Source organism: Rana temporaria, chromosome 12 (assembly GCF_905171775.1).
Source record: "Rana temporaria chromosome 12, aRanTem1.1, whole genome shotgun sequence".
Lineage (NCBI taxonomy): Eukaryota > Metazoa > Chordata > Amphibia > Anura > Ranidae > Rana > Rana temporaria.
Genome location: NC_053500.1, coordinates 17402659 through 17423533, shown reverse-complemented (window position 1 = coordinate 17423533; position 20875 = coordinate 17402659). Strand labels below are relative to the sequence as shown.

The window sequence follows — 20875 nt, the reverse complement described above, 5'->3', positions numbered from 1 at the left end:
ATTCGCAGAGTAACAAGCGTTTTTTTTAAATTCTGACTTGGTTTGTAAGTGTTGTCTCGCAAACCGAGCAGAATTCAAGCTAATGGGGTGTGCAGTACCGCATTTGGCCAGAGGTGCAGGGGCGCCGGTGACACTCGGAACGGTTTAGAGCCGTTCAATAATACTCGGAAACAGGGCTCGACAAATCCCGGTCGCCATGGCGAATAGAAATAGTGTCCTGGCGACTTGGCTTGGAAGGTGGGCAAAAAAAGCCATCTGGTGGTGAGCCGTTGGTATTACAAGTTAAGCATTACAAGTTAAACAGCAATTCTAATGTAATTTTTCACTATTTTCACTGCCATCTTCTTCCCTCTAATTAGAACCCCCAAACATTTTATTTATATATATATATATATATAAAATATATTATCCTAACGCCCTAGAGAATAAATTGGCGATCGTTGCAATACTTTCTGTCACACCGTATTTGCGCAGTGGTCTTACAAGCGCACTTTTTTGGGGAAAAATGACACTTTTTTTAATTAAAAAATAGGACCACAGTAAAGTTATCCCCATTTTTTTTTTTATATTATGAAAGATAATGTTACGCCGAGTAAATTCCTACCCAACATGTCACGCTTCAAAATTGCGTCCGCTCCTGGAATGCCGACAAACTTTTACCCTTTAAAATTTTCATAGGCGACGTTTAAAAAAATCTACAGGTTGCATGTTTTGAGTTACAGAGGAGGACTAGGGCTAGAATTATTGCTCTCGCTCTACCAATCGCGGCGATACCTCACATGTGTGGTTTGAACACCGTTTACATATGCGGGCGCTGCTCACGTATGTGTTCGCTTCTGCGCGCAAGCTCGTCGGGACGGGGCGCGTTTTCTGGCTCCTAACTTTTTTTAGCTGGCTCCTAGATTCCAAGAAAATTTGTCAAACCCTGCTCGGAAATACTCAGTTTCCGAGATCAGCCGAGCTGTCCCCAAGTCTTTCTGAGGCTCTCCGGCCCCCCCTCAAACCTTTGGCCACATGTGGTATTGCATGCCATAGAAGTCAGCTGCGGAACAAATTATCTTAGTTTCCAGTGACTTCTATGGGGAAACTCGCTTTGATGCGCAAGTGCTTTGGATTACAAGCATTCTTCTGGAATGGATTATGCTCATAATCCGAGGTTCCACTGTACTGTACTGTTTGACCAAGCCTTGCACAACATCCCATGTTTCATCCATGTCCATGTGATTTCAGACAGCCGAATATGTGCTACCCGTGTTTCTCCAAAAATAAGCCCGGGTCTTATATTAATTTTGGCAACAAAAGACACAGTAGGGCTTATTTTCAGGGTAGGTCTTACCATGTAATGTGCTGTCTTCTCTCCCAGCTCTCCCCCCCCCCCCTGCCTGTCAGGAATCCCCAGTGTGAAATTAGTTAAAATGCTTGTAAAATCCTATAATCCACTCTCTTACAGTATTATATAATGTACAATGTGTGTGTTTCTGTAATATAATTGGGCCAAATACCTTCATTATAGCGCCACTTTGCACTTCCTTGACCCGCTGGAGCTCTCTGTCCTGCATTTATATTACAGAAACACACATTGTACATTATATAATACTGTAATAGAGTGGGTTATAGGATTTTACAAGCATTTTAAACTAGGGCTTATTTTCAGGGTAGGGCTTGTATTGAAGCCCTCCTGGAAAATTATGCTAGGTCTTATTTTCAGGGTAGGTCTTATTTTTGGGGAAACAGGGTATGAAGGGGTCACTCTACTTTGCACAATTAGTTGGTAGCCCTATATAAGTCTCTATGGGGATTTCTCCAACCACCGACTGTCTTTCTTTAGCCTCTTACACTAATTTTGTATTTAAAACGTATAAACAGTAAACGCACATAGAGGTTGAACTTGAAGGACCCGTATCGCCTCTTTTTTGTCCATCCTTATCTACTATGTAACAATAATTCTTTGTGTTTTATCTTCTAGGAGTTCACTTTCCGTCTCTAAGCAGCGTGTTCGCTGTGCGAGTCCGTGACAAGGAACGTGGATTCTTCTGCAGCTTTGTTGGCTGTGGCTCCCAGTGCGGGTAAAGTGGACTTCTGAAATCTGTCTTCTCCAATGTTGCATCTCATCTACGATTCCCTCCGGGGTTTCTCTACATGATTCTTTCTTACTCTTGTTTTTTTAGAGGACTAGTGCTGGCTTTTCTCTTCTGATTCTAGTGCTGGCCCTTTCTCTTCTGATTCTAGTGCTGGCCTTTTTTCTTCTGATCCTAGTGCTGGCCTTTTCTCTTCTGATCCTAGTGCTGGCTTTTCTCTTCTGATCCTAGTGCTGGCCCTTTCTCTTCTGATCCTAGTGCTGGCTTTTCTCTTCTGATCCTAGTGCTGGCTTTTCTCTTCTGATCCTAGTGCTGGCTTTTCTCTTCTGATCCTAGTGCTGGCTTTTCTCTTCTGATCCTAGTGCTGGCTTTTCTCTTCTGATCCTAGTGCTGGCTTTTCTCTTCCGATTCCAGTGCTGGCCCTTTCTCTTCTGATTCCAGTGCTGGCCCTTTCTCTTCCGATTCCAGTGCTGGCCCTTTCTCTTCTGATTCCAGTGCTGGCCCTTTCTCTTCTGATTCCAGTGCTGGCCCTTTCTCTTCTGATTCCAGTGCTGGCCCTTTCTCTTCTGATTCCAGTGCTGGCCCTTTCTCTTCTGATTCCAGTGCTGGCCCTTTCTCTTCTGATTCCAGTGCTGGCCCTTTCTCTTCTGATTCCAGTGCTGGCCCTTTCTCTTCTGATTCCAGTGCTGGCCCTTTCTCTTCTGATTCCAGTGCTGGCCCTTTCTCTTCTGATTCCAGTGCTGGCCCTTTCTCTTCTGATTCCAGTGCTGGCCCTTTCTCTTCTGATTCCAGTGCTGGCCCTTTCTCTTCTGATTCCAGTGCTGGCCCTTTCTCTTCTGATTCCAGTGCTGGCCCTTTCTCTTCTGATTCCAGTGCTGGCCCTTTCTCTTCTGATTCCAGTGCTGGCCCTTTCTCTTCTGATTCCAGTGCTGGCCCTTTCTCTTCTGATTCCAGTGCTGGCCCTTTCTCTTCTGATTCCAGTGCTGGCCCTTTCTCTTCTGATTCCAGTGCTGGCCCTTTCTCTTCTGATTCCAGTGCTGGCCCTTTCTCTTCTGATTCCAGTGCTGGCCCTTTCTCTTCTGATTCCAGTGCTGGCCCTTTCTCTTCTGATTCCAGTGCTGGCCCTTTCTCTTCCGATTCCAGTGCTGGCCCTTTCTCTTCCGATTCCAGTGCTGGCCCTTTCTCTTCCGATTCCAGTGCTGGCCCTTTCTCTTCCGATTCCAGTGCTGGCCCTTTCTCTTCTGATTCCAGTGCTGGCCCTTTCTCTTCTGATTCCAGTGCTGGCCCTTTCTCTTCTGATTCCAGTGCTGGCCCTTTCTCTTCTGATTCCAGTGCTGGCCCTTTCTCTTCCGATTCCAGTGCTGGCCCTTTCTCTTCCGATTCCAGTGCTGGCCCTTTCTCTTCCGATTCCAGTGCTGGCCCTTGCACAAAATGAGATTGTCACTACAACAACAATAGGGGAAAAATAAGCAGTGATTGGTGTTTGTATTGCTGCATTTACACTCTGTCTCCATGTTGCAGGACACTGCTGATTGGAGGAGCTGGTTCTCTTCTTCAGGATTGGTACGGCTGGGATTATGTCTTTTATTTTGCTGGATTCCTTGCCCTTGTCTGGGGCTACTGCCTGGGCACCTACATGCAAAGTAAGTCTCCCTTCTGTACATCTGGGATACCCTACAGGGGTGGGGGGGGGGGGGGGTACGGCTAAAGCAGAGGGAAAATCTGCTGCAAATTTTAACCTCTCGGTGCTGATAATTTCCTGCAGCCGATGTTCAGCCACTTCCTACCTACATGCCCTCCAGCGATGGCTGCATGGCCTTTCCCGGTGGTGAGAATAGTGGACCATGGCTGTGTAATGTGTCCAAAGACGGCTCCCGTTCTCTAGTAATGATCAGGAGCCTGCGGGATGGGAGCCTGATCATGTGACCACTGTAACGGCTTATTGGTGGTGATGTGATCAGGCTGACCTTCCCATCCCATGGCCGTAACTGCCCAGTTGACCACTTCAGCCCCAGAGGATTTGGCTGCCCAATGACCCGGCTTTTTTTTTTGCGATTCGACACTGCATCGCTTTAACTGACAATTGTGCGACGTGGCGCCCAAACAAAATTGACGTTGTTTTTTTCCCCCACAAATAGAGCTTTCTTTTGGTGGTATTTGATTACCTCTGCGGTTTTTTATTTTTTGCGCTATAAACAAAAAATAAAGCGACAATTTTGAAGAAATTTTTTTTTTTAACTTTTTGTAAATAATAAATACCCCCCAGAAATATATATAAAAAAAAAAAATTTTCCCCTCAGTTTAGGCCGATACGTATTCTTCTACAGATTTCTGGTCAAAATTGCAATAAGTGTATATTGATTGGTTTACGCAAACGTTATTGCGTCTACAAAATAGGGGATAGATTTATGTTGTTGTTGTTGTTGTTGTTGTTGTTGTTGTAATAGTAGTAATAATAATAATATATATATATATATTTTTTTTTTACTAGTAATAGCGGCGATCAGCTAATTATTTTCTTTGTTTTCTTTTACACAGGCATCCCCCTGTTCTTCCTCTCTGTGAACCGATCGCAGGACACTGGCGGACATAGAGTCCGCGGGGTCCCGCGGGCACGGTCACGGCTCCCGCCACACTGATTCTCAAAGGAGACGTACAGGTGCTCCCATTTGCCTATCGCTGACATTCTGCCAACGTATACCGGCGTGCAGCGGTTGGCAAGTGGTTAAATGGATGCTGGGTGGGAAGGGGTTAAATTGTTGGCGTTTGTTGGCGGTGTTGTTGTTGGTTGTTTGTTGGTTGTTTGTGTGTTGGTGGTTGTTTTTGTGGTTGGTTGTTTTTGGTTGTGTTGTGTTTTTTTTTTTTTTTTTTTTTTTGGGATTAGATTTTTTTTTTTTTTTTTTTTAGATATTCTTTGTCATTGTATACATTCATTTTTTTTTTCCCGGGTACTCTTTACAGCAGCAATAAATGACGGCTCTTTCACTGTCTGTGGGGAAATCCCCGATTGCTTCCCTCAGTGATGGCTGCCAGGCAATAGAGGAAATGTCGCAATGGAAACCACAGAACAATGATGTTCATATCTATAGTGGCTGCTGGCCAGTCTTTGTAATTGCAGGTCCCTGATTTAGAGGCTGGGTGACGTGGAAGCTGTATAGGGCCCGGGTCTGTACCTGCTAGATGTAAAAGACTTTTAGACGTTGCCTTGTAGATGGATGGCACCCTAAAAATGACACTTCTGTATTGTGAATTGAATTGGCACCACTGAAACTTGAATGTATGTTTGTGAAACACAAATGAGCTTATTTGTAATACATTTGCAGAGCTAATCATCCTGCAAAACTGCTTGTACAGTCGTTCTGTGTGAATGTCTCAAAAAAAAAAACTTGGTTGCTTTTGATTCCTAAGAATAGCGTGGATCAGGAAAATACCATGTTATAGCCACTAGATGGAGCTTATAGGCATACAGTAGTTCAGCCTCTTTCAACCTTTTAAACACAGAGGAGCCCTTTGAAATAACTTTCCAATCTCAGGGAACCCCTGCTAAAAATTCCTATATCTACAACTCATGATACATTAGTGTGATGGTCAGTGGGAAGAATGCTCCTTACACTTGTGGTCATTGGGAAGAGTTACTCCCTTTATAGATGGCTAAAAAGATCTTTGGGGTCTGTGGGAACTTATCTGAGAGCCAGAAGTTTTTTCTCGCTCAAGGAACCCCTTGGCAACCTCCTGGAGGAACCCCCTGGCAACCTCCTGGAGGAACCCCCTGGCAACCTTCTGGAGGAACCCCCTGGCAACCTCCTGGAGGAACCCCCTGGCAACCTCCTGGAGGAACCCCCTGGCAACCTTCTGGAGGAACCCCCTGGCAACCTTCTGGAGGAACCCCCTGGCAACCTTCTGGAGGAACCCCCTGGCAACCTTCTGGAGGAACCCCCTGGCAACCTTCTGGAGGAACCCCCTGGCAACCTTCTGGAGGAACCCCCTGGCAACCTTCTGGAGGAACCCCCTGGCAACCTTCTGGAGGAACCCCCTGGCTTCCTTCTGGAGGACCCCCCTGGCAACCTTCTGGAGGACCCCCCTGGCAACCTTCTGGAGGACCCCCCTGGCAACCTTCTGGAGGACCCCCCTGGCAACCTTCTGGAGGACCCCCCTGGCAACCTTCTGGAGGACCCCCCTGGCAACCTTCTGGAGGACCCCCCTGGCAACCTTCTGGAGGACCCCCCTGGCAACCTTCTGGAGGACCCCCCTGGCAACCTTCTGGAGGACCCCCCCTGGCAAGCTCCTGGAGGACCCCCCCTGGCAAGCTCCTGGAGGACCCCCCCTGGCAAGCTCGTGGAGGACCCCCCCGGCAAGCTCGTGGAGGACCCCCCCGGCAAGCTCGTGGAGGACCCCCCCGGCAAGCTCGTGGAGGACCCCCCCGGCAAGCTCGTGGAGGACCCCCCCGGCAAGCTCGTGGAGGACCCCCCCGGCAAGCTCGTGGAGGAACCCCTTGGCAAGCTCGTGGAGGAACCCCTTGGCAAGCTCCTGGAAGAACCCTAGAGATCCATGGAACCCTGGTTTAGAAACCCTACAGTAGTTAAAGTATCACTTTTTCTTTCATATGTTCATCAGCTCCATCTAGTGGCCATAATGCAGAATTTGCATGATTCACTCTTTTCTTATGAATAAGAAAATACACGATGATAAGCTCTGCAAATGTTTTTTATGAATACACCAAAAAGTAAAAAAATTAAGGTGAACAGTTGCGTTATGAGTCTGCTACTTCATAGAATTAAATGTGTCTTTTTTTTTTTCTTTTCTTTTACAGAGCAGAGAATGTTTTCTGACCTGGGAAGAGGTTTTGCTACGTCGGGCAAGACCAACATGCCCTGGAGACTCCTCTTAAAGAAGGCTCCCGTCTGGTATGTCTGTGTGTGTGTGTGTATAGAGCAGGGGTCTCAAACTGGTGGCCCTCCAGCTGTTGCAGAACTACAAGTCCCATCATGCCTCTGCCTTTGGGAGTCATGCTTGTAACTGTCAGCTCATGGGACTCGTAGTTCTGCAACAGCTGGAGGGTCACCAGTTTGAGACCCCTGGTATAGAGACTCAATAGGAGCCTTTTATCTATAGCAGTCAAATCCCCCCCCCCAAAAGCCTCCTGATTGGCTTTATATTATGAAGGGCAGGCTCATCGACCAATAGAGAGCTATAAGGCATGTTGACAGAGCTTGTTGAGATTTGCATTGTACACAGAACATGGAAATGCAATTATTTTAGTAACTATAAACTGCTAAATACCCTTTCTCATCAGCAGTATAGAGCAGTCCTGTGACTTCTATCTAGCTTGTAGGAGGAGTTTTCATTTTCCCCTTATTGTCCTATGAGGCTGCAGGAAGCCTGACCCTCTGTCTGGACAGTGCTGATTGGCCCTGTGCTGATCACATGCAACAAAAACTTTCTAGCAATACACAGAAAACTGAACATGTGCAGGGTGTCCCCAAGGCTCTGTTCTGTCAGCAGATTGGGGACTGTGAAAGAAAAGATCAGAGAAGACAGGATCAAACAGCATTTTTACACACTGCGGGCGATACGTATTCTACATATTTGTTTTGTTAAAAAAAAATCGCAATAAGCGTTTATTGATTGATTTGCGCACAAGTTATAGCATCTACATAATAGGGGATCGTTTTATGGCATTTTTATTAATATTTTTTTTTGTTTTACAATTTTTTTTTTTATCGTGACTGCGACATTACGGCGGACACATCGAACAATTTTGACACCTTTTTGGGACCATTGTCTTTTTTTACAGCGATCAGTGCTATAAAAAATGCACTGATTACTGTGAAAAGGACACTGGTAGTAAAAGGGTTGACCTGTAGGTGGTGCTGAAGGGATTAAGTGTTTCCTAGGGAGTGATTCTAACTGTTAGGGGGCGTGGCTTGCCGTGACACATCACTGATCGCTCTTCCCAGACAATCAGTGACATGTCAGGGGAAGGACGGGGAGATGTTGTGTTTAACACCGACATCTCCACCGTTCTTCAACGATCGCGGGACACTGATGGACATGGAGTCCGGGTCCCGCAGGCACGGTCATGGAGCCCGCGACAGGGTTGGGTGCAGGCCACCAGTGGCACGTGCGCGCGACCACGCGGCTCGCAAATTAAAGGGGACGTATATATACGCCCATTTGCGCAGCCGAGCCATTTTGTCAACGTAAAAGTGCGTGCGGCGGTCGGGAAGCGGTTAAACAAATATCAAAATTCCTTGATGAGTGGGCGTCGCTCTGGAAAAGTGGGTGTTCCTAGGCAGGCTGTATTTGCGTACAGACCGCCCACATGTGATGCTAAGCCTCCATGATTGAAGAAACTGAAATCCTGTAGGAAAGGGCTAGATGATGCTGATTGTTCTCCAGCCATCAAATGACGCAGGCTCTATAGGACTTGCTGCAGCTTCTAATGCACATGGTGAGAAGCTCGCAGTGTGCGGTGAAATCTGAGTAAATCATTTCAGTCCAGGAGAGACCGAAGGGAAGGCTGGAGGTCAGATTTAGTTGGTAATATAAATGTCATTGTGTAATCCCAGCCAGTCGCTGATCGGTATTTATAAACTCTTCCCTGTTTGTATCTTCAGGGCTGTGATCATCGGCCAGGTCAGCGTAGCCAGCAGCGCCTTCACCCTCTTCTCCTGGGTGCCAATCTTCTTCAAGAACCGCTTCCCCGATTCCAAGGTGAGCGTCTCCTGCCAATCGCAACTAACGGACTGTCCCTTTAAAAGTTACATTCTGTGATCATCATGCGCCATCTACTGGCCTGATACTAGAACTGCGCCAACCTGTCCTCTTCTCTTCCAGGGCTTGGTATTCAATGTAGTGCCTTGGCTTACCGCCATTCCAGCCGCTATATTGAGCGGCCACCTATCGGACCACCTCATTAAAACAGGTAAGACCTCCGCTGGTTTAACCCCTTCTCCACCGGGCCTATTCTGGCACTTCTCTCCATGTAAAAAATCACAATTTCTTTGCTAGAAAATTAATCAGAACCCCCAAACATTATATATATATATATATATATATATATATATATATATATATATATATATATATATATATATATATATATATATATATATATATATATATATATATATATATATATATATATATATACATACATATACTGTATTTGCCGGCGTATAAGACGACCCCCTAATTTTCCAGCCAAAATGTTGGTTTTGGGATATACTCACCGTATAAGAGTACCCCCTTCCTACTAGTCATGCCTCGCCTCACGGTGCCACCATTACATGGCCAGGCTGTGCCCCATTACATGGCCAGGCTGTGCCCCATTACATGGCCAGGCTGTGCCCCATTACATGGCCAGGCTGTGCCCCATTACATGGCCAGGCTGTGCCCCATTACCTGGCCAGGCTGTGCCCCATTACCTGGCCAGGCTGTGCCCCATTACCTGGCCAGACTGTGCCCCATTACCTGGCCAGACTGTGCCCCATTACCTGGCCAGACTGTGCCCCACTACCTGGCCAGACTGTGCCCCACTACCTGGCCAGACTGTGCCCCACTACCTGGCCAGACTGTGCCCCACTACCTGGCCAGACTGTGCCCCACTACCTGGCCAGACTGTGCCCCACTACCTGGCCAGACTGTGCCCCACTACCTGGCCAGACTGTGCCCCACTACCTGGCCAGACTGTGCCCCACTACCTGGCCAGACTGTGCCCCACTACCTGGCCAGACTGTGCCCCACTACCTGGCCAGACTGTGCCCCACTACCTGGCCAGACTGTGCCCCACTACCTGGCCAGACTGTGCCCCACTACCTGGCCAGACTGTGCCCCACTACCTGGCCAGACTGTGCCCCACTACCTGGCCAGACTGTGCCCCACTACCTGGCCAGACTGTGCCCCACTACCTGGCCAGACTGTGCCCCACTACCTGGCCAGACTGTGCCCCACTACCTGGCCAGACTGTGCCCCACTACCTGGCCAGACTGTGCCCCACTACCTGGCCAGACTGTGCCCCACTACCTGGCCAGACTGTGCCCCACTACCTGGCCAGACTGTGCCCCACTACCTGGCCAGACTGTGCCCCACTACCTGGCCAGACTGTGCCCCACTACCTGGCCAGACTGTGCCCCACTACCTGGCCAGACTGTGCCCCACTACCTGGCCAGACTGTGCCCCACTACCTGGCCAGACTGTGCCCCACTACCTGGCCAGACTGTGCCCCACTACCTGGCCAGACTGTGCCCCACTACCTGGCCAGACTGTGCCCCACTACCTGGCCAGACTGTGCCCCACTACCTGGCCAGACTGTGCCCCACTACCTGGCCAGACTGTGCCCCACTACCTGGCCAGACTGTGCCCCACTACCTGGCCAGACTGTGCCCCACTACCTGGCCAGACTGTGCCCCACTACCTGGCCAGACTGTGCCCCACTACCTGGCCAGACTGTGCCCCACTACCTGGCCAGACTGTGCCCCACTACCTGGCCAGACTGTGCCCCACTACCTGGCCAGACTGTGCCCCACTACCTGGCCAGACTGTGCCCCACTACCTGGCCAGACTGTGCCCCACTACCTGGCCAGACTGTGCCCCACTACATGGCCAGACTGTGCCCCACTACATGGCCAGACTGTGCCCCACTACATGGCCAGACTGTGCCCCACTACATGGCCAGACCGTGCCCCACTACATGGCCAGACCGTGCCCTTGCCTTATCGTAAGACATGCGAATCGCGGCCGTACGTTTTTTTAAAAGCCGCGCCTCCTACGTCTTCTGTTCCGTGATAGGCGGAACATTCAGCTTCCCAGGAGGCACAGTGTTCAGTGTTTGCCTATCACGGAGGCCCTCTCGTCCGAGGTAAGGTTAGGTTACCGGCGTATAAGACGACCCCCGACTTTTAAGAAGATTTTAAGGGGTTAGAAAGTCGTCTTATACGCCGGAAAATACGGGAAAATATTTTTTTAGCAGACACCCTAGGGAATAAAATGGCGGTCATTGCAACTCTCTTTTTCTCGCCCGGTATTTGCGCAATAATTTTTCAAACACTTTTTTTGGGGAAAAAAAACGATTTCATGAATTAAAAAATAACAAAACAGTAAAGTTTAGTCCAATTTTTTGGTATAATGTGAAAGATGATGTTACGCCGAGTAAATGGATGCCTAACATGTCACGCTTTAAAATTGCGCACACTCATGGAATGGCGCCAAACTTCGGTACTTAAAAATCTCCATAGGCGACGCTTTAATTTTTTTTACAGGTTACTATTTTTGAGTTACAGAGGAAATCTAGGGCTAGAATTGTTGCACACGCTCCAACGCACATGGCGATACTTCACCTGTGGGGTTTGAACGGCGTTTACATATGTGAGCGGGACTTACATGCGTGTTCGCTTCTGAGCGCGAGCTGACGGGGCATTTAAAAAAATATATATTTTATTTTTACTTTACTCAATTTATTTTTGATTTTTTTTTTTTACCCTTTTTATTTTTTTACACTTTTTTTTTATCACTTTTATTCCTATTACAAGAATGTAAACATCCCTTGTAATAGGAATGTGTGTGACAGGTCCTCTTTATGGAGAGATGAGGACCCCACATCTCTCCTCCAGGCTGGAAAGAATGAGATTGTGAAAAAAAATTCACGATCTCATGCCGACAGCCGCGATTGTGGCTTTGTTTACTTCCGGGTACCCGGGCGTGACGCGTCGCGCCCGGGCCTCCGACGGTCATAGAGATGACTGGTGACCATGTGGTCACCAGTCATCTCTATGGTCGTGAGCCAGCACCAGCCAATTCTTTCTCCGGGCCCCCGATGGCACGGGAGAGCCAAGGAGAAGCACCGGATAGTGCCGGGCTATAAAGACACTTGCAATTCGTTATTCATGCATTTGAGTCATTCTGGGCCAGATCCAGTTACTGGACTGTGATAGGAAACCGAAACCCATGGGGATAAACCCGACACAGGGGGATAATATAGACCCCCAAGCAGATGGTGTCCCCGGTGGATATGAATCCAGGACGCCTGTGCTACAAGGAAGTGAACAATAAACTACAGTGTATAAAGGAAGACATTGGTCTTCAGAGACATCTAACTCTCCCTCTCTTCTCTCCTTCAGGATATAAACCGGTCTTCGTACGGAAGCTCATGCAGGTACCAGTATGCCGTTTTTCTGTTTAATGACCGAAGCCTCTGAATTCTCTCCCCTCCTCTAATGGCGCCCCTTGTCTCTGCAGGTCATAGGAATGGGGATCTCCAGCATCTTCCTCCTCCTTCTAGGGCAGTCTGAAAGCTTCTGCCAAGCCCTGGTCTTTATCTCGGCGGCGGTGGCCCTGCAGACCTTTAACCACAGGTAAGGACCGCTTCTGTGCAAGGTCACGGGAGTCCCTGATCTCATATTTAGACTTAAATGCAAAAAAAACAAATAATGGAAATTTTGTCTTTTAAAAAAATGCCAACAAAAAAAATGTCTCTTTAAGACGTTGGGCGGGACTGACGTTTTGACGTCACTTCAGCCCAGCAATGCTATGGGGACAGGTGGGGGCCATCTTGCCCTCACTTGCATCCCGACACAGCAGCTGAAAGGACCCGATCGCTTCCGCCGCTACCGACTGCTCCCGTAAGCGGCGGAGGGCGCGGGAGAGCGGCGGGAGGCCCCCCTCTCCCGCCACCGATAACGGCGATCTCGCGGCGAATCCGCCGCGGAGACCACCGTTATCGTTGACAGGACTGCTCACTGAAGAGATGGAGTTGGTTGGAGTTGGTTGGTTGTGGCAGCAGCTGCTGCCGTTACCAAAATATCCATCTTTAAAAACAGGACGTTTATATACAGTGGGCGGTCGTTAAGTGGTTAAAAAAAAGTACAGTAAAATACAGTGACGGTGCGTCCATAGAGGGCGCAGGATCGCCGCCCCCTCTCTCCTGCACCGCTCTAATTACCAATAGATAGATTCATGCATTGCAATCTATTGTTGCCGCTGCCGCCCCCTATTCATGTGTCCGGCCCCTTGTCGAGTGCCGGGCATATGAATTACAGCGGCGGGTGTGTTTTGGAAGCGCCTGATTAGAGCCCGAGGCTCTTATAGGCTTCCCAAATGGTAAGCAGCGGGCGCACTGCTGTGCGTTCGCTGCTTACACAGTGCTGTGTTAAGGAAGCGAATACATCGCTTCCCTAACACAGACCCGCCTCTCAGCCAATCGGGTGCACCGGGTCTTCTTTACCTGTCACCTGATTGACTGAAGCGACAGGCGCTGTGATTGGACGCCTATCAGGCGTCCAATCACAGTGTCACTGTGTCATAGCAAAAGACAGGAGAAGGGAGAAGACCTCAAGGACAGCGTTGACCCGAGACAGGTAATGATGAGGGTGGTCTGATGTGATGAGGGGCCTCTGATGTAGTGGTGGGGGTTGTTGATATGATGAGGGGACTCATATGTAGTGGGCTTCTGAGGTATAGGGGTGACTCTGCTGTTATGGGGACTCTGACATGCTGGGGGAGGGTAAACTTGTGATGGGGGGCACTCTGACATGTTTTGGGGGGGGGGGGGGTCACTGATGTGAAGGTAGGGCCTCTGACATGGTGGAGGAATTATGGTGTAATAGGGTGAGGAAAGGGTAACCTCTGAAGTAATGGGGTGACCTCTGCTGTGAAGGTAGGGCTTCTGACATGATGCAGGGAGGGTCTCCTGGTGTGATGGGGAGGACCTCTGATGTGAAAGGAGGACCTCTGGCGTGAGGGGAGAGGACCTCTGGCATGGAGGAAGTCTGGTGTGATAGGGGAGGACCTCTGGTGTGATGCAGGGAGGACCTCTGACATGACGAAGAACCTCTAATGTGAAGTTAATTTCAGGTGGTTCTGTATATCATCCCAGGCTCAGGTTTCCCATTGATTCGGTTTTGTAGACTGGGGAGCCTTGAGATTTTGCATAGTTAAACGCTGCTATAGTGCACTGCAGTACAACCTGAATTGCTGAGCTACAGGACTCTGCCTATCCCAGCCCCTCTCTGCCCCCCTCCACTTGCATACATTCATTTCTTTCCCAGCAAGACAAAGCTGCCACCTTGACTCCTCAGGGGCGGGTCACACACTTCAGGTAGGGACAGGGCTCATGGGAGATGTAGTTCTGGGGGCGTGCCTACAACAGTGGAAAATAACTCTCCATGACAATCACTAATAGCCACAGAGCCAACATCAACTAAAACACTTCAATTATAATGCATCCTGCGTATTTCACCCCAGTACCATACCCATCAGAGACACCAATTATTTTTCCTTCTATTTTTTTTTTTACTGCAATTTTGGGATAATCCGATTGACAATAATTGACTGTCTGTTTTCTAGCGGCCTAACCATCAACATTCAGGAACTTGCTCCATCCTGTTCTGGATTCCTTTTTGGTGAGTACATGAATCTGGATTCGTCCAGCCATAGACCAATCGGAGCCTTAAAACATGCATTTGACTGGATCAGCTTGTACCCAATCAGATCTCTGGAAAAGCCAAAAAATGAAGAAAGGCACAACATGGGAATCCTTGCTGGTAGAAAATAGGAAAAAAAAAATTATATTAATACTCTGCCAGTATTGTGACACCACCAGTGGCGTCACTAGGGTTGGTGTCACCCGGTGCGGTAAAACATGGTGTCACCCCCCCCCCCCCTCTGTCTAGGCTGCCCAGCACCAAGCAGGCAGCTCACGGGCACGGGGCGCACCCCAAACCAGCCCCTGTAAATGATAGTATAGGGCAGTATAGTGGCAGGTTAGGGTAGTATAGAATGGTATAGTGGCAGGTTGGTGTAGTGGGGTGGTATAGGACAGGTTAAGGTGGTATAGGGCATGTTGGGGTGATATAGAGTAGTTTGGGGTAGTATAGGGCAAGTTAGGGTTGCATAGGGCAGGTTGGGGTGGTATAGGGCAAGTTAGGGTGGTACAAGGCAGGTTGGGGTGGTATAGTGCAAGTTAGGGTGGCATAGGGGAAGTTGGGATAGCATGGGAAAGGTTGGGGTGGTACAGGGCAAGTTAGGGTGGCATTGGACAGGTTGGGGGTGGTATAGGGCAAATTATGGTGGCATAGGGCAGATTGGGGTGGTACAGGGCAAGTTGGGATGGCACAGGGCAAGTTGGGGTGGCATAGGAAAGTTTGGGGTGGTACAGGGCAGGCTGGGGTGGTACAGGGCAGGCTGTGGTGGCACAGGGCAGGCTGGGTGGCACAGGGCTGTTTGGGGGGGGGTACAGGGCTGTTTGGGGGAGTACAGGGCTGGCTGGGGTGGTACAGGGCTGGCTGGGGTGGTACAGGGCAGGCTGGGGTGGCACAGAGCAGGCTGGGGTGGTACAGGGCAGGCTGGGGTGGCACAGAGCAGGCTGGGGTGGTACAGGGCAGGCTGGGATTGCACAGGGCAGGCTGGGCATGTCGGCTAAAAAAAAACAAAAAAACGGGATGGTGTCACCCGGTGCGGACCGCACCCCCCTAGCAACGCCTCTGGACACCACCACTGGTGACTCAGTGGCCAATTCTTAGAATTTTTGCTCATTGAGTTGCAATTTTGAGATAATTTTAGTTCTTTGTGTAGTGTTTGTTCCTCCTGTGTTTGCATGGGCTTCTTCCCCCCAAAAAATATAAAAATGTGGCCGGGACATTAGATGGTCAGGACCAATGGGCACGTGTCTGTGTTTGATGTTTGTACTTTTTAAAAATGAGTCAAAAAATAAATAAACCCCCTTTTTTGTTTTTAGGAGTGGCCAACACCGGCGGGTCTGTGTTTGGTAAGTTTTATAAAGTGCATTATAGTTTTTTTTCAGTAAAATAATTGCATGTATAACCCACGCCTGCCACAAGAGGTCACTGTGACATGACAAGTGATCGGGTTCCGTTAGAGACGCGTAAAATAGATCTAAACCCAAGAACAATGTAATATATTGAAGCTTGCCATTTCTCAGATGTGGTGGCTGCATTTATTTTATTTTTTTTCAAGCCTTTTTTCTTTTAATTTTACCAAGTGATCCTTCCTGTAATTTGCTTCCTGTCCTAGGGTGACAACGCTCAATTATCCAACTTTGTCACCCTAGGATAGGGTTGGGGTGGGGGTGCTCTTGGCACACACATTCCAGCAGTGGCGGCTGGTGCTCCAGATGTTTTGGGGGGCGCAATCAAACTGAAAAAAAAAAAATCATGTAACGCAGCCTGTGTGCCCATGTAACGCAGCCTGTGTGCCCATGTAACGCAGCCTGTGTGCCCATGTAACGCAGCCTGTGTGCCCATGTAACGCAGCCTGTGTGCCCATGTAACGCAGCCTGTGTGCCCATGTAACGCAGCCTGTGTGCCCATGTAACGCAGCCTGTGTGCCCATGTAACGCAGCCTGTGTGCCCATGTATTTTTAGTGTGCCCATGTATTTTTAGTGTGCCCATGTATTTTTAGTGTGCCCATGAATTTTTAGTGTGCCCATGAATTTTTAGTGTGCCCATCAGTTTCCGACAGTGTGCATCGTCCGTCCGCCCGCCCGGCACTTACCTGTCTCGGTAGGGCAGCGGGTAACAGCGGCGATATCTTCTCCCGTCCTCTCTTCCCATCCTCTGCTATGATTGGACACCTGATAGGCATCCAATCACAGCGCCTGCCGTTTCAGCCAATCAGGTGACAGGTTACAGACCCGATCACCTGATTGGCTGAGAGGCGGTTCAGTGTTAGGAATGGGAAAATTAATTTGCTTGCCTAACACAACGCTGAGTGAACTGCGAGCACCCAGCATGGCGCCCGCTGTTCACCTTTTTGGACGCCTATTAGAGCTTATGGCTCTAATCGGGTGCTTCCAAAAACACCCCGCCCCTGTAATTCAGGGGCTTGGCACCCGAAAAGGGCCGGGCACCTGAATAGGGGGTGGCAGCGGCAACCATAGATAGATTAATGCAATGCATGAATCTATCTATGGTGATACAGGTGGCAGGAGAGAAGGGGTGGCGCCCGTGCGCCCTTTATGGACGCACCACCACTGCTTTCCAGCTAATATTTCCCAGTGCAGTTTAGGTAACCTCTGAATAACTGCCATGGTCCACAGGCCAAGCACAATTTTATTTCCTTAGATCAGATTTTTCTAACTGTTGTGTCTCCATCCTAGGAATCCTTTGGGTCTACCTCTCTGGCTACCTCCTCGACATCACTGGATCTTGGGATTCCATGTTTCACCTACTGGTTGCTGTGAATGTGTTGGGTCTACTCGTTTATTTGGTGTTTGCCAAAGCTGAGAGGATTGACATCGAGAACGTTCCTCCTGTCCTCAAGATCTAGAACCCGAGGAACCGTCCGCTTAACCCGAGCGTGGCCAGTACTTTGGGGGAAATTTCAGGGTGAGACCCTCCAAGGTCTTCTGATGCAACCCAAAGATGATGCTTTAGAGATTTAAAGAAGGATTACACTTTGCCGAAGACCTGAGCCGGACCCAATCATTGTAAATGTGTCTTCGGGGATCGTCAGATTGAAGATGGTCAATGCGTCGAAAAAGACATCGGACAAGATTTGGCGATGAATGATGCCTCCAGAGGAGGTCTTAAATTTGAACCTTGTAGCAGGGGTCACCTTAGAGCAGCCATTTTGAAAAAGGGTTCCATGGATTGTCTAGTTCCTCCAGAGGTGGCTCGGAGTTCCTTGAGTTTTGCCCAATGGACCTTCCATCTGATGGGCCCTTCTTACAACCCCAATTCCAAAAAAGTTGTGACGCTGTGTAAAATCGACATTCAAACCGAATGCCAATGATTTGCATCTCTCATAAACCCATATTTTATTCACAACATAAAACACAAATTACCCCAAAATGAAATGCTCCGCTTATGTGCCACACCCCCAAACCCCCCTCTGCTGCCACATTTGGCACCTTTTGGGGGAGAAGGGGGTACGTTTTTAAAACGAGATGAAGGCCGCAGTGAAGTGAGACAGAAGTTTGGATGGCAGAAGGGGGGTCTGCAATTTTAAAGCGTGACATGTTGGGTATCTATTTAGTCGGCATAACATCATCTTCCCATTATACCAAAAAACGGGCTAACTTTAGTGTTTTATTTTTATTTTTTTCCCCCAAAAAAATACATTAAAAGAAAAACGCTGTGCAAATACCATGTGACATAAAAGATTGTAACACCCACCATTTTATTCCATAGGGTCTAAATATTAAAAATCTCTCCTCTTATGATCTCCATCTCCTCTTATGATCTCCATCTCCTCTTATGATCTCCATCTCCTCTTATGATCTCCATCTCCTCTTATGATCTCCATCTCCTCTTATGATCTCCATCTCCTCTTATGATCTCCATCTCCTCTTATGATCTCCATCTCCTCTTATGATCTCCATCTCCTCTTATGATCTCCATCTCCTCTTATGATCTCCATCTCCTCTTATGATCTCCATCTCCTCTTATGATCTCCATCTCCTCTTATGATCTCCATCTCCTCTTATGATCTCCATCTCCTCTTATGATCTCTATCTCCTCTTCTCATCTCTATCTCTATCTCCTCTTCTCATCTCTATCTCTATCTCCTCTTCTCATCTCTATCTCTATCTCTATCTCCTCTTCTCATCTCTATCTCTATCTTCTCATCTCTATCTCTATCTCCTCTTCTCATCTCTATCTCTATGTGTTTGGGGTTCTAAGTAATTTTCTCTAAAAAAAAAAAAAAATTCACGTAGGAGCGAAGTGGTTGAAGTAGCTTAGTGCCGGAAAGCAAAAAAATGCCATGGCCATGAAGGGGGTAACACCTTCTGAAGCTGAAGTCTTAAAAACTGTACATTTTCTTAGTTTAAAGCTTTAATAGGTTCTATTTTCTATTGTGAATAAAATATGGGTTTATGAGATTCAAATCCAATTGTTGCATTCTGTTTTTATGTATATATTTTTTTTAGTTTTATTTTTTAATCCAATAATTTTTATTGAAATTTCTATACAAATAACAGAGAAATTTGCGTCCCAACTTTTTTGGAATTGGGGTTGTAGTTCCAGGTCAAACACACTTGGCAGAGCAAACAAGAGTGACGTTCTGGTCACCACCGTAAGTGGGGCAGCCACTGTGGCCATCAGTTGCCTCCGCTGTGGCCATCAGTTGCCTCCGCTGTGGCCATCAGTTGCCTCCGCTGTGGCCATCAGTTGCCTCCGCTGTGGCCATCAGTTGCCTCCGCTGTGGCCATCAGTTGCCTCCGCTGTGGCCATCAGTTGCCGCCGCTGTGGCCATCAGTTGCCGCCGCTGTGGCCATCAGTTGCCTCCGCTGTGGCCATCAGTTGCCTCCGCTGTGGCCATCAGTTGCCTCCGCTGTGGCCATCAGTTGCCGCCGCTGTGGCCATCAGTTGCCGCCGCTGTGGCCATCAGTTGCCTCCGCTGTGGCCATCAGTTGCCGCCGCTGTGGCCATCAGTTGCCGCCGCTGTGGCCATCAGTTGCCGCCGCTGTGGCCATCAGTTGCCGCCGCTGTGGCCATCAGTTGCCGCCGCTGTGGCCATCAGTCGCCGCCGCTGTGGCCACCAGTCGCCGCCGCTGTGGCCACCAGTCGCCGCCGCTGTGGCCACCAGTCGCCGCCGCTGTGGCCACCAGTCGCCGCCGCTGTGGCCACCAGTCGCCGCCGCTGTGGCCACCAGTCGCCGCCGCTGTGGCCATCAGTTCCCACCAGTGGAAAGGGAGTTTTCCAGATGATTCCCCCATTTGGACGAATCTTAGCAGGAGTTTCCTCAGACCTGAAAATATTTTAAGGGTACCTGTAGGGTAAAAAGGCTGAGACAGGCCGCCTTAGAGGAATTCTGTGGTTGATAACTGAAGATGAATTCTACCTCGGAGGAGGCCCCTCACGACACAACCAATCCTGAGTTTAAAGCCTTTGGAGATGCCTCCCCATTGCTTTATTGCTACCCCAGGGGCTAAATTTAAAACTGAAAACTTTATCAACATTCTATAACGGCACAACATCCAACCTGTTGAAGATTACACAACAACGACCGCTTTGTAAGGCATCAAGTAATGCCCATACCTGCAATAAAGTTTCCACGTGAAGATGTTTTGAATGTTCCAAAAATATTGGAGTTAAAGGCAAAAGCTAAATGAGCCATTTTTTTTTTATATATATATATTCTAATTTATTTAACACTAGGAAGGTCTTTTTGTGCCAATAGAAGCACAGACTTGTGCAACTGCCAATTTATTGCAAATGTATTAAAACCCAAATAAAGTTTTGAAAGTTATGTCATTGTTTTTAAAGGGGGACAAATGACTTTTTAAAATGTTACAATTTTTATGTAATATATAAAATAAAAAAAAGGAAAGTAAATAAATGTAATATAAGTTATATTATCATTGCATGCTAATTTTTTAAACCTTTAAATCTTTTTATAATTCACATTTCAGATCGGCCCCACTTCCTGCACCTTTACACCTCAGATCGGCCCCTCTTCCTGCACCTTCAACGCTCAGATCAGCCCCACTTCCTGCACCTTTACACCTCAGATCGGCCCCTCTTCCTGCACCTTCACGTCTCAGATCGGCCCCACTTCCTGCACCTTCACACCTCAGATCAGCCCCTCTTCCTGCAACTTCACACCTCAGATCAGCCCCTCTTCCTGCACCTTCACACCTCAGATCGGCCCCTCTTCCTGCACCTTCACACCTCAGATCGGCCCCTCTTCCTGCACCTTCACGCCTCAGATCGGCCCCACTTCCTGCACCTTCACGCCTCAGATCAGCCCCACTTCCTGCACCTTCACGCCTCAGATCATCCCCACTTCCGGCACCTTTCACGCCTTAGATGAGCCCCACTTCCTGCACCTTTCACGC

General features: G+C 48.5%; 1 protein-coding gene across 1 annotated transcript in view; it reads left to right on the top strand.

Moving 5' to 3' along the window:
* Positions 1-18107, top strand: part of SLC17A9 (solute carrier family 17 member 9) — a 29046-nt gene extending 10939 nt beyond the window's left edge. The window contains exons 4-13 of the mRNA XM_040329747.1: positions 1967-2066; positions 3600-3721; positions 6889-6982; positions 8696-8792; positions 8916-9003; positions 12197-12231; positions 12315-12430; positions 14421-14476; positions 15811-15840; positions 17192-18107. Coding sequence (XP_040185681.1) covers positions 1967-2066; positions 3600-3721; positions 6889-6982; positions 8696-8792; positions 8916-9003; positions 12197-12231; positions 12315-12430; positions 14421-14476; positions 15811-15840; positions 17192-17361 — 908 coding nt within the window. The 3' untranslated portion in view covers positions 17362-18107. The remainder of the gene's footprint in view (positions 1-1966; positions 2067-3599; positions 3722-6888; positions 6983-8695; positions 8793-8915; positions 9004-12196; positions 12232-12314; positions 12431-14420; positions 14477-15810; positions 15841-17191) is intronic.
* Positions 18108-20875: the final 2768 nt, after the last annotated feature.